Here is a 17023-nt window from a genome sequence, read left to right as displayed (position 1 = left end):
CGATTCATATCGTCTAGTATTGGATTACAGACATTTAAACTCCTGTTGCAAAACATTTGCAGTACAAAATGCACACAGTGCAGCATTGATGAATAAGTTTGTGCGGAAGAAATAAAAAAACACATTAGATATTTCAAATGGGTTTTTCTGTCAAACATTGCACCTGAAAGCAGGCATTTGACCTCTTTCTCAATTATGGGGACACAGTGACAATGTTGCCGTCTCCCCCAAGGATTCAAGAATAGTCCAGGGTTATTTTCAGCCAGGGTAACAGAGTTACTACAAATGTATGATGATGAGGCATTATCTTATGTCGATGACATCTATCTTACTGACGATGATTTGGACGTGCACTTGAAAAGTGTGAACACCATAATACTTGGGTTCGCGTCTGAAGGGTACAAATTCAATTTTAAGAAATCACGAAGTGCCCACCTCAATGTCCTATTCTTAGGATATGAACTTTCAAGTGAAGGCAAAAGCCTGGCATCTAACTTTCTAGAGAAATGTGCGCTGCTCCAACCTCCAAAAACGCAGAAAAACTTACAATCAATTCTATGTTTCCTGAATTTCGGAAGAACTTATGTTCTGAATTATGCAGAAAAGGTTAAACCGCTCTACAAACTAATCAAACCTGATTTCAAACCAACAAATTGGACTCAAAACCATACAGAAAATTTGCATTCAGTGCAAACAGACATGTTAGCAAAAACGCAGTTAGAAACACGCTACAATATGCGCAATCTTGTGATCCGAATCATCCCAGGGAGATGCGGATTCACGTACCTGACCTTTAATTAAGGTGAAAAGGTACCAATAGCATACTAATCTCACTTTTACACACAAGCTGAAATAAAATTCACTTCAACGGAAAAAATTCTGACAGCGGTTCAAACTGCAGTAGCAAAAGAGAGAGCTCTCGCGCAGGGAAAACGTATAATGATCGTTACACCTGTACTTGCCTTAGAGGCAGTGACGAAAGCAAGCATTCCCAATGCTAAAGCTTTACATCCGAGATGGATTCAATGGGTTAACTCTCTTGCTGCAACAGACGTTGAATACGTCTTTGACCCCTACTTGAAGACACAAGAATTCCTACAATACGAACACGAATGTCCCCTGCCGACCAAAATTCTGCCTCTAGAACATTACGGATCTATACAGACGGATCAGCACAGCCCGCAATTGGGGGTAAACAAGCCTATAGTGCTGCATGCGCGATTGTTAAAGGTCGCTGGTACAAAGGTAAATTTAGACCGATGGTCACTAAAACTTAATCACTCAGAGACTGTACAGCTCAGCGAGCTGAACTACAGGCTTTCAGGATGGCGCTTGAAAATACTGATAGCGAATTCCCCACACTGATAGTGTGAGATTCGTATTTCTGCGTTGAATTTTATAACAAGCACTTGCAGAACTGGGTTCGAAACGGTTTCAAAATACAAAAGGTGGCACAATTAGGCACAAAATGCTTTAAAAACAAATAGTTCTTTTACAGAAAGAACTACATAAGACTCACGTTATTCATACCCTGAGTCATCAGCGTGATGGCGTTCATGTTGCAGGGAATTCATTGGCTGCCGAGGCTGCAAAGGCAGCTGTGCAAAAGGCTTCCGTAGTTACAATCACTCGCTCAAAAAAAGTAATAGGCGGTGAAACAATGCTAGCAGTCAAAGTCTCAATGGAAGGTAGCTATGCAGCGTTACCTGTGAACTATCCACTCGGTAATACATACATAATTGATGCAAACTCCGTTCTTTTTGCTCGAATCCCTGGAGTGGGGGACAGAGTAATTCCAAACAGGAACAAGAGAGGTGCTTTGGATCACGAAGCACATATGGGAGAGAGTCTGAGACATTGAGGGATCTTAGAATCTCTAATGGAATTAGAAGAGATGTACTGGTGGCCGGGAATGAGCGTCAAAGTTTACAAATTCGGAATTAACTGTGACACCTGTTACAAAGATTATAGCTTCGAAAACCACCGGGTACCTGACTGCAGTATAGCCAGCCCAGTTGGACAGCATCAGGCTCTCTACACACAGACGTCGCCATAGACGTACGCGGTCCCACAAATACAAGGACAAGATTTATTTGGATGCGGCCCCAGCGCTCGGCTGACGCCAGAAATGTTATAAAGGATTTGTGAGTCTTTATCGGCACATACGCAATCGGCACACTACATTCTGACCAGGGTCCTGCGTTTAGCTCTCGAGCTTACAAAGAGGCCATGGCTAGCTTGGGCGTTGCACTGCGGTATTCTAGTCCCTTCCATCCTAAGGGTAATGCGGTAGTGGAAAGAAAAAAACGTGACACAAATTTATTCGGCAAACTTTTATGCTCAGCTGTCCACATTAGGTTTTGACTTTTGGAAAGACAACATTGAGACAAAAACTGTCTGGGGCACAAAAGACTGGCAGGTGCAAGGTTTAGAAGCACTGTTCAGAGCCTGCATTATACCAGAACAAATAATCTTTTTAAATGACACTGTTCAACAAAGTTCTTGTCTTGGCCTGGCTAAGATAAAAGATTTAAACAAACCGTCCATACCAAAGTCCGCACCTGACAGTAATAATACTGCGGATGAGAAGGTAGACGTCAAACATATTTTAATTCAAAACAGTAATAATCATGAGTGGAAAAAATGGTTAATCTGGCCCACGGACACGAATAACTGTCAAGATAGATTCCTGAACAAAACACAAGGGTTCACAGTGAATAGGCCAGATCCAAGATACTCCCAGAGACAACATCCAGGGATAGTAACTACTTACAGTGTAGGAAAGCTATGCCTTGAGCGGCTACAGAAATTTACACTTCAAGAAATCAAACAACACTTATCTTTACTTAAAGAAGGAAATGATTTGCAAAATGTCTTAATGGGGCCTTGCAAACCACGTCAAAAACGTTTCATATACGCCGGTATATACGCTGCGTACAACGAAGCTTGGAAAATCACGCAAATGGAAACTGCAGAAAGAATACGAGAAATTGATCGTATTAATTTAGAGAAAGCTCTCTCTGTAGTGGACAATGGGTTAACGACTCTGTCCTCCAGAATATATTCTTTTGACAGCATTGTATCCTCTGCAATTGACATAATAGAGCTGGACTTGCTAATGTTATAACATGGCCAGTCTCAATTACGTTCTATAATGCAGCTAGGCTGGACGTTACAAAATCTTCGTTCAGGCTACGTGCCATGGCATCTAATCAACACAACGTCATTGTTTGCTGTATTTAACCTTACAGATAAACAAATGTCTTTGGCACAAAGAGGAGCAGACTATACGGTGCTGAGCATTGAAAAACTGGAAAGATTACCATTGACAGTTTCTGGGAAGCCTGTTGTTGAATGGTTAATGCATGGCACCATCACGATACCAGTGACGATTTTCCAATTTCAGTATTGTCTACAGCATATACCAGCGGGCCTGTATGAAAGGTTGGGTAAAGAATACATTAAGTCAACCTGGACTTTACCTTACACACACAAATGTTGGAATAGGGGAAAAGAGGTATTCCTTAGTGGTAAAAAATGTAAGAACTCAGTAAGTGGTACACTTTTGTGCCAGGGTATTAATTTACACGGAGCCTGCAAAGGTTCTGCAAATAATCTCTCTTGCCACCTGCACAGTACACCCTCGACAGTGATAGAACCAATTTTCAGGCAGCTATCCAATGGCAGCTACGTTATGCTCAATGACCACAGCTGTTGTGGCATGTTGCCAGGAAAAGCGTATCTAGTTAGTGAGTCAGACAGGGTCACTTGTTGTATGCATGTATTGTATCCAAAGAGAAAAACAGATAGGGAGACGGCGTTATGGCCTTCACTGAATATCTCTTCTATACGAATTGATACTGTAAGCAGAATGAAAGACATTCTTTTGAAAAAAACTGTGCCACTGACCTAGTCTAGAGAAACGTATGATCTACAAGTTGCAAGGACTTCTGCAGAGAAACATGCATTATTATCAACAAACTGCCCAGTACATTTCGCAGAAATGTTAAGTCAAATATTAAACATGTCTGATACCAGTGGCATCGCACATGTATTTAAGATGATTTTTTGGGGACCGTTAACACCATTTGATGCAGTCCTCAGCATTTTTCCAAATTTCGTGCACTCTGTGTTCGGCGGCCTGCCTCTCATCTTGGGACTCGTAGCAGGAATTCTATTTTTATTCCTTCTGTTCCGATATGGCAAGTCCAGTCACCAGCGATACCCAGACTTCCATGGAACAAGCCCTCCTTGCCATGAGGTATCGTGAGAGAATTACACAGATTCTTGGCTTGGCTCGTTTAAGGGATCTGAACACAACTTAGTTCCTTTCAATCAGACCAATCTGGCAAGATTGCATCTTACCTGTTCTGCGACGCCTGCCTTGCGGAGAGGAATGCGTGTTGGACATTTGTCTTACACTTCCATCAGTCCTGCCATCAGATGTTGACGCTTTGCTAGGTCCGGTAACGACTCATGCATCGTGTTGCCCCCAACGGCTGCCTATTCTTATGAAGGCATTCATTGAGGTCTCACCGACAAGTCTAACTGAGGGTGAGATACGAGACACTACAGGCACACAGGTACCACCCACTGCGGACATTGTTAATGCATAAAACGCTGACGGCGATGATCCTCATCTATGCACATTTGACCTGATAACTGGAGTGGTTCCACTTTCGCCTGGTAGACGGTTTCTTTGCCAGCCTAGACGATCTGAGGTTTTCTCCTGACACCGAGAATAACTTTTGATTCATTCACGCAGTGTTCCCTGAACTCCGAAATTCGACCTTGGTTTTTTTTAAACAGACCGTCTAACAATTTGAACTTTTTCCTAAATAGAACTTTTGGCACAGAGTAATCTGCTTAAAGTAGAACTATTCTTAGAGAACAAGATTTCTTTTTAAAACTTCCTAATGACAATATTTGGCCTTGTCCTAAAAACAAAACAGTTTAAATATTATGCTATGGGATGGTCTCGACCTTTTTTCTGTACCTTAAGAGACATTTCATGAATGTAATTTCATATTTGATAAAGGTTAGAATGTATGCTCTCATAATATGCTTCATATCGGTTGAGACTTGTTTTACCATACAGTTTATACTCATTTCATGTGAACAAACCTTTTCAAATGCAAATTGTATTTTGGGTGAGATTGTAAACACTAGCCTTAGATATGTTCAGTGTTTATACAGTGGGAGGCCAACCTTCCGCTGGCGTCTCTCGACGAGCATCTGCAGAACTCTCTGCGGAGTATTTGTCCCTCAATGTTGGTACGGCGTCCTACCAGGCGGTGTTTGTTAGGCCTTTAAGCCGATGCTGTGCAGCGTAGATACCATCTATTGTGCGGGGGAGTACTGGTGTCAGGCACAGGGATGGGCAGGCCTTGAATTGCAGATGCAATCGCTTGAGGACCGGGGCCACCTGTCCGACAGCCAAGTGGCGCCACAGCAGTTGGGACTCGCTCAACAGCAGTACCATCAAGTGCTCCTAGAGGAGGCCAAACAGACCTGGTTTGCAGTGCAAAGCAGCTATATCAATGGGGGACAAATCAAGCAAAATGTTACATAGGCTGTGTCGAGCCACCCAATAACAGTCTTCTGTGCCCAACCTCCAGGAAGCCCAGGGGCGACTGCTGGAGAGCCCTCGCATGGTAGCTCAGAGTTTTGCCACGTATTTTTGAGAGAGATGTATACCGGAGGGAGGTAGACAAGATTGCTGCCTTTTTGCATGACTTGCCTCCCCGGGCCCTTTCAGATTCTGCCCCTGCTCAGCTGTAGGAGCTAATTACTGAGGAGGAGCTCTGGCTGGCCCTTGCGGGCTGCAGTCTGGAAATGCTCCAGGTCCCAATGAATTGTATTGCAATTATTTTAATGCATTCATGCCTCAACTCAGAAAATACTTAATGGGAACGGTGCATCCAGCCCTCGAGGCTGCACTGCTCCCACCGGACTCGGGTAACGCAGACCTCGTGGTCATCCTTAAGCTGGGCGGCCACCAGAGGATCACTCCTCGTACTGCCCGATCTCTCTATTAAACTTTCTTTTCTGAAAAATGTATTTACGGCCCCCCCGCTCCTATGTCTATGGCCATGTATTAAGGCATTTAATCCCCCCACACGTTCTGCACCCAAGGCAATCCCCCAGGCAAGTCACATAGGGTGCCTGCCTGAAGGCCTTCAGCCAGTAGGTCATGACAAAGCTTCCTCCAAACCTTAGGTCTTCCTCTAGTTTTTTATCTTTGTGACTCCTCTTCATGTGCATCTCCTCAGGCAGAGTCCACTCATGTACACTCTGAATCCATGCAGAGACCTCGGGAGCCCTCACCCTCATCCAGACAATTATGATTCTGCACCAAAAGTAATTGCAGGAGCCTATATGCCATCTTACTGTGCTTTTTGGGTTTATGTATCTGCACTTGACTGCTTCCACTGCCTCTTATCCACTCCACTACTTCCGACCAGAAGCTACTGACCTGAGGACATTCCCTGCCAAATAGAGAAAGTTGCCCCCCCCCCTTGACACCTGGGACAGGAGTTGAGCCTACCAGGGGTCATATGATGTATTCTCACTGGGCTCATGTATGTGCGGTGCAGGTAGTTATAATGAATTAAACGTTCCAGGCTGCAAATGCCCCAGGAGGAGGGGCAATGGAATTAGACCTCACCCCCTGTACAATAATGACACAATCCGCGTGCCGGCCCCGCTCCTAGTTAGAATGCCCAGTGTCTGTGTAAGCTGTGGGATTGAAGGATAGGTGGGCCAAATTTCTTCTAGTAAGTTGGCTAACTCGGCATATTGTAGGTATTGTCCCTGTCCCAGTCCAAAGTCATCGCAGGCCTGTTCAAATGTGATAAAGCTCTGACCTGGGTACAGGTCTGCCAGCATGTCGCAGCCCCCTCCCCGCACAGCTGATATAACATATTGGACATCACCCTACTAACTGGCGAAAGATCCCACACTGACAGCTCTGGATGGAACAGGGCGTGTCTCAGGATACGTTCCACAAATATTTGCCAGGTGCGTGCAGTCTGTATATCCAGATATGGGACCGCTTCAGAGGTGCCTGTGCCCTCCAGAAACAATGATGGCAGGTCAATGATTGATACTCTACCCTGGAGTAGCCATTGCTCCCAATTATTCCCTTCGGTGAATAATTTTGTGACATGCTGTAGTTGTGTGGCGTAAAAGTAGAGCTCCAATCTTAGAGCCTCTAATCCTCCCTCCTCAAATGTACGATTCAGCGTGGCAAGAGCCACCCTGCTGTGACGACCTGCCCAGTCCAGGTTTATCAAAATAGAATCCATGGTATGGAGCACAGTGTGTTCTGTAATATGTAGAGGCAATGGGGCAGCCCCACCATTTAGGCTATAGCCAACCTGCCCATTAAGGAAAGCGGGAGTGTGCTCCGGAGTCCCACTGAGCCCTTTATGGCGTCTATCGCCCTTTGTAATATCAGTGAGTACTCTCTCGCCACCTGCATACCCAAGTATCTAAAGTGTTCCATCGCCCACGTAGGCTCAATTGGGGAAGAGGTCACCCGGAATGACCAGCCAAGCAAGCCAGGGGGAATATCAATGATTTCGTCCTGTTAAGCCGTAATCCTGAGCACCCTTCAAAATCCTCTAGTGCCTGCCTGCAGCAACCTTGGTACTGTCTCCTGCAGTGAGGAGACAGAATAATGCGTCATCCGCATATAATATGAGAAGTTCCGCCGACTGGGATTCCCTAGTGGCCCAGGTCCCTACATACCCTTATAGCAAGGGGGTCTACTGCTAACGTGAAGAGGAGTGGAGAAAGAGGACAGCCCTGGCATGTACCCCTACCCAGCTGCCACTCTCTCGACCTGCTGTGTTAAACTCGGACTCTGGCACTGGGCGCGTATATAAAATCTGTACTCATCGCCTGAACCTCGGTCCAAATCCAGCCACCCTGAGCACCTCCAGTAGATACCCCAGTCCACAGAATCAAAAGGCTTTTCCAAGTCTATGGAGACCATGGCTAGATCCTCGTCCCTCTGACGCACTTCGTGAAGAATATTTGACAACAGCCTGATATTCATGCCTGTATTACGGGATAGTACGAATCCACATTGATCTCCGTGGAGCAGGTGCACCATTTACGGGGCCAGCTTCTTGCCCAGAGCCTTGCATAGTAATTTAACGTCCGAATTTATCATTGTGAGGGGTCGTTACACTAAGGAGTCCTCAGCATTTCCCCCTAGCTTAAGGAGCATGATGATTTCCCCCTAACACATCGACAGGGGCAATACCCCCACTTCGAAAAGCCTCCTCATACACCTGTAGTAAGGGGCTGTACAAGCTGATCCTAGTAGGCCTCTATAAAGTCCATTGGGAACCCATCTGCTATGGGGCCTTGGCTCCAGGCATCTCCCGACTAAACTTAGAGGTAAAACTCCTAGCCAAAACCTTGGTCAATAAGCTGGTGCAGTACATGCCGGACCTGGTCTACCCCGACCAGACAGGATTTATGCCCAAAAAGCCCATGAACCATAATATCAGGCGTGCCTACAATGCCTTGGCGTCTGCTGGTCTTATGGAGGGATGGGGCAACGGTGGTGCTACTGGAAGATACCGACAAAGCTGAGACTACTTGTTTGCTCTGCTCCAGAGGTTAAACTTGGGCCCCTGCTTTGTCTCCTATGTTCAATCAATGACTATTAAAATGCAACGGGGGTGGATGGCTACTGGTCCATCAACGTCACATTGGTTCAGTCGAAGAGCCAGGGCTTGAGGTCCTTCCTGAATTGAGGCAGTGACGGCCACTACCTGAGGTGGAGAGACAGGGTGTTTCAGGGCTTCGCTGCAAGGTAGGAGAAGGATCTTCCTCCAGCTGTGTTCTTGCGGATACGTGGGAAGGTAGACAGGGCAATTTGGGTGGGGCGGAGGTGGATAAGTGGAATGCGAGCAGCGGTTGATATATGCAGGTCCTGCATCGTGTAGGGCTTTATAGGCATGTGTGAGGACCTTGAAGGTGATTCTTTTGTCGACTGGGAGCCAGTGGCGATCTCTGAGGTCGCTGGTGATGTGACTGCAGTGGGGAATGTTGAGCATGAGTCTGGCTGAGGCGTTCTGAATGTTTTGCAGTTTCTTGAGTAGTTTCTTGGTGATGCCGGCATAGAGTGCATTGCTGTCGTTGATTCTGCAGCTTAAGAGTGTGTGGGTGACCATCAGTCTGGACTTAGTGGGGATCCAGTTCAAGATCTTTTGGAGCAGGCGTAGTGTGTGGAAGCAGGATGATAAGACAGTGTTGATCTGGCCGATCATGGTGAGTGAGGAGTCCAGGCTGATGCAGATGTTCTGCACGTGGTCTGTGGGTGTGGGGGAGGATCCAATTGCTGCGGGCCACCTGGAGTCATCCCAGGTGGGTGGGGTGGAGCCCATAATGAGGGCTTCGGTCTTTTCTGAGTTAAGCTTGAGGCAGCTATTCTTCATCGAGGTGGTGACAGCCTTTATCCCGTCGTGAAAGTTGTTCTTGGCAACTGTGGGTTTGTTGGTGAGGGAGCGGATCAGCTGGGTGTTGTTGGCATAGAAGACTATGTTTAGTCCCTGGTTCGACTCTTATACACTGAACTTTCGGTGACAGTGAGGGTTGCGAGTACCTTGTCTGACTCGTTTCAGATTAGTGGAGGGACGAGGAAGAGGAGTCCCCTATCGTCGCTGTTATCTGTGCTGCCCTTTACACGAACAACGTCCTGTTCTTCCTTACCATCGGGAAACCTTGAAGCCCCAAATTATACAGATTATGCAGCTCTTCTGAGAGACCTCTGACCTCTACGTGAACGCCTTGAAATACATAATATTCCCCTTAAATGGCTGTATGGGGGACTAACAGAGTGGGCACAGGGACTGACTCAGCCAGATGGGGGTTTTAAATATGTGGAGGTGTATATCTGCCCAGATGTGGCGTTTCATGATTACGTAACTTAGGGGCTGCATTGGCATGAATTATATCAGTTGCAAAATGTCCCCATTGCTATTCTCCGGTCATGGTTTCAACAGGTGGACGCCTCTCTAGGAGGATTCCTGCATGGGAGCATGCTGCCCGCATTGCCCTCAGAATCTGTTTTCAATCCACGTATTGTGGTGGAATTGCCATGGGCGACATACACTCGTACCATTCAGTGTCTCATCTCTAGATCCTAAATGAATGGTAGTACGGACAGCAGAGTGACACAGCATAAGCAGGTGAGAGGCAGTCGAGGGGGAAACCCCCATACAGGATTCTCTATACACCTCCATACACCAGGGAGGATGGAGTGAGCTCTCTTCCGTCAGCTATGCAGATGCTTCTTAACGTGTGAAGGGGATCTCTGCGGCAGATGGGTTGGTGGGGGAAGATAACTGTGTGGACGCTATTGTGTATTTTGGATGACCCTTTGAAGACAACCGACATTGTTGAGTCTTGCATTTATCAATTGCCCTATTTTAAGTGGCTGTTCGGTAATATCAGCTCTTCATCCAAGCATTTATGGTTTGGTTGGATATCTTAAAGCAGGACATCTTTTTTCAAGCAGGCATCTCCCCGTTTTCTGATTTAGACTTTCACAAGCTGTTGTTTTCATCCTTCTTCACATACTTTTGCAACACGTGCTCCTGCTTGGAACATATCCGGATCAGCTCATGTGGTATCTTCAGTGGTGTAAAGTTTATGGATAGCATTTCAGCCTTGAAACGTATTATTTGATTACTCTTTGTCAGGTTTGGTTTATTATCAAATGTGGCTTTCCTGATGAAGGCGCTTTGTTGGCCGAAAAGTGCATAGATTGTATGAAGATCCATCATTGTATTAAAGCCACTATATTATATTGTCTTATTTCTTAGTTTTTTCCATCTGCATTTTTTTTATTGACTATTGTCTTGACATGTGTATTAATCAGTTGTATGATGTTACAACACATACTTTTCCCCCGCATGCCGTTGCAATACAATTTTGTACCCCGACTTGCTGTTGGGAGTGCACTGGATGTTGGAATAGTATAATTTACTATTCCAACACCAGTCTGTGCAACAGTAGGGAAGGTGTTGGAGTTAAATCCAACACTTTGTAACCCCTTGAGCATGCCATTTACGTTGCATAGGCATGCAGGGTAAAAGCATTAATTGCAATGAATGTGGTGTAATGGTTGTTTCCCGTTTTCATCTAACCTATTGATAATACTGAACAGGATTAGATTTATAGACCACATCTATAAGGAAGATAGCGTTGCTTGTTCTTCGATGTATTGTATTGTTAATCAATTTGTTACATTTGTCGTTTTTAATGTGATGTGTTAATATTAAATATGTTTATCCAAAAAAGAAAAACTGTACAAATGTTGGTTTTAAAGTCAGTTTGTATGAATAAAAGGTTTTTTTCAATGATATTTGTTGGACACTGAGTTTTCTCTTAGTATGTGATAATGATGTTTTTGCACATTAGAAAGATCATTGATTGCCTAGTGGTTTTTCCTGAACAATGGTGGCATGCTGCAGCAGGTGGCTCAACTGCAGGGCTTTCAGAAGTGGGACATGATTGGGATCTCTACTCGGGGTGATGAGATGTGGAGTACTGTATTGAAATCGTTTCAAGAGCAACAAACTGATTACAAACTGCACCACATCCAATTCCACCTGTATCTGCAGCTCTGCCATTGCCTCACTTCCTACCTTAGGCATCTCACGGACCTTTCAGAATTTAGCCCACTGGAGGGTCAGCTCTTCCTGGGAGACTTAGGGCTTCATAAAATTGTGAAAGTTTACCAGACACTAGTCACAAATAGCTCTAACACACTACCCAGCCTCAGGGCAGAATGGGAGGCCGACATTGGAGCTCAAGACAATGACGCCTGGACAGCGGGATTTGGGGCGCCCCATGAAGCGGCGATTTTGGCCCATATTTGGTTGATACAGCTCAAATAACTTCATAGAGCCTATTACATATGCCATTGTTTGTGGCATGGGAGCGATTGAGTCCGAGGCAGAACCGAGGAGTGTACTTTTCTTCATACTGGGTGGGGCTGCACGGCCCTGGACAGGTTTTGGAGTGGTGTGACATCAAGCTTGGGAGCGTTGTTTTCTTAGACAATGCCCCTGGACCCAAAATTGATTCTTCTTCACATAACGGACGGCATAGGGGAGAATAGGTAGTAACGGTTGCGCCTGTTTCTGGGCCTCACCCTAGCGAAAAGAGGCATAGCCTGGTAAAGGAAGGCAGAATCTCCACCATCCCTTGCAGTATCTAAGAAAGGATTGGACCACTGTATGGGGATGGATGTTGCGGTGTACCAGGCCAGGGGCTGTCTCCAGAAGAATCCTACGTTCTGGCAAAAAGTGGGCTGACTACAGGGAGATTGTCCTGGCACCCATTAACATAGGACACCCATCACTGAGGCAGACATCTGGAGGTATGGGGCTGATAAGTAGGGGACTGCTGTACATGATTAATGTCAGACTTAAGAAAAATGTACATTGTCGCTCTGTGTTTGGCGGGTGGATGGGGTCAACGATGCAGATTTTCAGTTCATGTTTTGGGTACATTTACTTCCTTATCCTATGTGTACTTTTCTGCCAGTGCGGAGATGCTTTTCTGTATAATGCAATAAAATCTGTTATTTAAAAAAAAAATGGTGAGGTTTCAATATAAGATTTTGGAAACTAGTACATACCTGGCATATCTAGACACACGGGCCTCATTAATGAGGCCCTGCGTCACTTTTACGCTGCCGGTGCGTCACAAAAAGTGACACACCAGCAGCATAAAAAATGTGCCTTGTTGCACCATATTTACAAAGTGATGCATCTAGGTAGATGTGTCACTCTGTAAACCCCTGCGCTGCATTATACCTACGCCAGGTATAATGTTTGCAGGGGGGGCGTTCTGACGCAAGATAGGGTCATAGAAGTGACGCAATGAAATCTATAAGATTTCACTGCGCCACTTCTAGGACACAAATGCGCCAATTTCTTACGCCTGCCTCACAGCAGGCATAAGACTGACGCAGGCCCTTTCACATGGGGCTTGCCCCATGTGAAAGGATACATTGCTGGAGTTGCGTCACTTTTGCACCTTACAGATACGTCAGAAATACTGACGTATCTGTAACTCCTTACGCCATGATGCGTCATACTGTAAATATGACGCATCATTGGTGTCGTAAGGAGGGCGCAGTGAAAAGTGAAGCATCGCTGTTTTCACGCAGCGATGCGTCACTTTTCATAAATGAGGCCCGCAGAGAGTAGCTTGGATGAGGTTAGGGGATTGCAGGATATAAGTGTAGAAGAAGATACACAGAGAGTAGCTTGGATGAGGTTAGGGGATTGCAGGATGTAAGTGTAGAAGAGGATGCAGTGGTTAAGGATATCTCCTTAATTCAGCCTGAAAGCAAGGTTATGAAACTTATCTATGCAGCCTGCTAGGGCTGGGATCGAGAGACTGGGAGATATGTTTCCAAAGGGAACTTTCACGTCCAAGAAAGGCTCAGATGGTTTAGGGGGGTCATATAAGGTAACATCTTTTAATATGTAAAATTAAGGTAGCATTTGCAGCTCAATGGAGACCTTCCTAAAAGCTCTTTAGATGAATGAATCGATGAGCTTGTTATTAGGGATGGTGCTTAATGCAGGTAATGAGTAACAGGCAAGAGAAAATGGCAGGAAATAACAGTCAATCAAATAGTATTGCTATTATGCTGATCATGGTAATAATGCATGATGGACCAACCCCGTACAACTGTTGTTTCAACAAACAAATGATGTAGGGAAAAATGATCCGTTAGAATAGTTATTTCCCAAGATCCTCCATTCTATGGGGCAGATTTACAAGCCCTTTGAGACACTTTTGCGTCACATTTAATATGGGAAAAGTGACGCAGAGGTCGCGCAAGGGGCTTGTAAATCTGCCCCTATATTTTTTTACATACACGTGAGAAAATCAGCTACATGAACCCCATAACATTATCGTTAACGCCATTACCAACTTTCAAGAGTTTGCAATGTTACCTGTAATATTTCAATTCTTTTATCTTTATCTGTTAGTTGCTTTCTCAGTAACATTATCTCCGCTGACGCTGGATTTAATTTTGGATCGAGTGTTTTTATTACCTGTAAAAAACATAACATCTTATAACATCATCAATAAAAAGTTTAGACAGTATAACATGTAAAAATCAACTTATGCATGTAGTGCTAGCACATCAGGGACAAATAACTAATTTTGACATCTGAATTCGAAACAGAAATTAACATGAAGGAGAAAAGAAGAGGATATTTTTGACTTCTTACAAGATTCCTACTTTTCCAACATCTTTTTATTTTTAAACTGCACGTTTGTGCCCAAAAATGGTACCGTTTTTAGGAAATGAGAAAAGCTATTTGTCTGCTGCTTCCAAGGCACTGCATGAGGTCAGTTTGTCAGGGATCCTTTTGACATAAATGCGTCCATCAACATAGTGTGAGCACTTTTATTTGGTAAAAATTTAACAGTAGCCCGTCAACTTTTATTCTATTTTAAAAACAAACACCTAAAGTGGGAATTTGTTTTTAAAACACAAAATAACAATGGGCCTGACATGCAAGCTTTCTGTTAATGTTCTTTTTGGTCTTGCATGGGGTTCTGAGGAGGATAAAATATATGTTGGAAGGCCCAACCTAAGAAGGCTAGGACTTCAAACACACTGACGGTGGCACACTGGATGATTGACTATCAGCAGAAAAAGTAGAATCATCAACATTAGAAACTTGGTGGCTGCCCATCTCTAAATAAGATGGGGGAGCCATGGTTAGTCTGCCAATGATATAAATTGAGCTCCCACTCCTCTAAATCCTAAATGAGGCCATAAGACTTTATTTGATTTTGTATTAATGTCAAAATCTCTGCTTAAAGAACAATCATGAAATTCCACCTACACATGGCACCATAGTGGCATAAAGTGTGATGGTCGCAATACATTGTACAAAGATTTCTGTCAGAACACATGCCTTGGCATGACGGCACCCTGTGCACACAACAATGTCATTATTTACGAACAAGAAAACACTACTAGCTAACCACTACCAATCACCCTATCTTCCAAAGATCTTCTGCTCACCCTCTCATTCTAGGGAAGATCATTGTCGTAATGGGACTTTGTTCTGGACCAGTTTTGAACCAACATATATACTCAGTAACATATAGAATTTCTTTTCAAATACAATGTTAGAATTAGGCAGAAAACCTGTTTGAGAAAATTTTGGTTGCGCGTTTTATCAGGTCATTATTTTTAAAAGATTGATTACAAATCATGTGCAATATGGAATAACGTGTAATAATAGTTTTTGCAGCCATTTTTACACACAGCATTCCCCATCATTGCACTTGTTTGCACAACGGCCTTCTAGATCCTGGACAAACATTTTGAGTGCAAAAACCAAGGACTGAGAACTATTTGTATGAAACTATTGCTGTGTGCTATGTTTAAAACTGGTTACACAAAAATGGTGCTACTGATATCTCAGAAATAAATTATGCTAATTCCTAAGGGACTTTTTTGACAAATATTCAACATTTTTTAGCAAATATTTTAGGGTAGAATGTTTATTTGCTACTAGGTATGAATGCAATAGATTAATGAAAAAAGATTGTGTGACTGTTCCTTCTTTAAAATGTAGTTATTTCTAACCCATATTTGTATACGGTGAACATTTACAAATGATTCCTGGAGCACTGTTTGTTCCTGGGTTTACACTTTGCAAGGTATTTGTAATGGAGACTTTAGCATTCAGATGGCCTTTACCAAACACATCAATCCATATTAGTGCATATACAACAATAAAAGAAATGACTGAAATGCTTTCCGAAGGCAACAATATATTTTACAAAATGTGAGCTACATAAGTTTAATGATAACATATAAATTCTACTTTAGCAACAGATTTAATTTCGTTCTTCCACTATTCAACTTACATTTCTTGCCTTTTCAAGGTACAACTTATACCTTTCCTCCATCGCTTTCATATCTTCGTCTTTCTTTCTCAACGCCGACTCAAGTTCTTCAATTCTTGAAGCTATATGTATACAAAAATTACATTAAACAAAATAAAGTGGTTCACAAAAAAATTCCCAATTTACAAAGAGTAGCGCTACAATATATATCATGTCCAGAGCATCTGACCTTGATAAAGAACTGATTCGGATATCTCACTTTGAAGCTCAAACTCAAAAAACAAGCACTGGCTTTGCCAAACCATACCTACTGGCTTTATCAATGCTTTTTGTGCCTATACTGTTCTTCAGTGGCAAAAAGACAAAAACATGCATCTTTGGTGTTCCTGAACAGAACTAGCCCAAACAAAAAAGTAACTGATGTAAATGCATGTATAAGCAAGCATGTGCCATCATGAATGCGCAGGCATACAGCATGACACGGCCACCATTTTTTGCTCCCATGTGGCAGGTGCCTGTCTTGGAGCGATTTTAAGAAAAATGAATGAAATAAGAACAAAAACACTTTTAAAGAAAGAATCGGCTCGGCTGATAAATATGGCTGACTGGCAGGCAACAAAATAAAAAGAACGCAATGGGGAAGGGCATGGAGGGCTCAACAAAGGAGCAGATGGAGGGAATAGGGAGGGATAAGTAAGGCAGAGAGAGGTGCTTTGGAATGGAGGTTGGAAAAATTATATTTTTTCAAACTGAAAGAAAGGTGTGACGGAAGCTACGGAAAGAAGATGGAGGTGGGGATGCAATCATAATCAATGCTAAAAGCTAAAAGAACAAGCATTTGCAATGCAATCAGTCTTGCCTTTGGGACCTTAAATATATTTAGCTATGCAGCCTGGGTGCTGAAACATCTACTGTTCATTAACATGGAGGGAAAGTAAGTACCAAACCAAATATTGCCTTTCAGTGGCAAATTGTATACTCCAATGCTCTGTTTTTAATATAAAATCAAGGCCTTCAGTGGTCATATCACTGAAAATACAAGATTTGAAAAAATATTATTGTCTATGGGTCTGGTGGAAGGCAATTTCTATGGACTTTGAAT

The 17023-nt window shown here is 43.6% G+C and overlaps 1 protein-coding gene across 1 annotated transcript in view; it reads right to left on the bottom strand.

Annotated features, from left to right (window-relative positions):
• Window positions 1-17023, bottom strand: part of HOOK1 (hook microtubule tethering protein 1) — a 905468-nt gene that overhangs the window by 57730 nt on the left and 830715 nt on the right. The window contains exons 19-20 of the mRNA XM_086953035.1: window positions 15943-16043; window positions 14001-14102 (exon numbers count right to left, since the gene is read on the bottom strand). Of these exons, the coding sequence (XP_086809161.1) occupies window positions 14001-14102; window positions 15943-16043 (203 nt within the window). The remainder of the gene's footprint in view (window positions 1-14000; window positions 14103-15942; window positions 16044-17023) is intronic.

The sequence above is a fragment of the Lissotriton vulgaris genome, chromosome 1_1 (genome assembly GCF_964263255.1).
Source record: "Lissotriton vulgaris chromosome 1_1, aLisVul1.2, whole genome shotgun sequence".
NCBI classification, from domain to species: domain Eukaryota; kingdom Metazoa; phylum Chordata; class Amphibia; order Caudata; family Salamandridae; genus Lissotriton; species Lissotriton vulgaris.
Note: the sequence above shows the minus strand (reverse complement) of the source record. Positions and strands in the feature narration are given on the sequence as shown.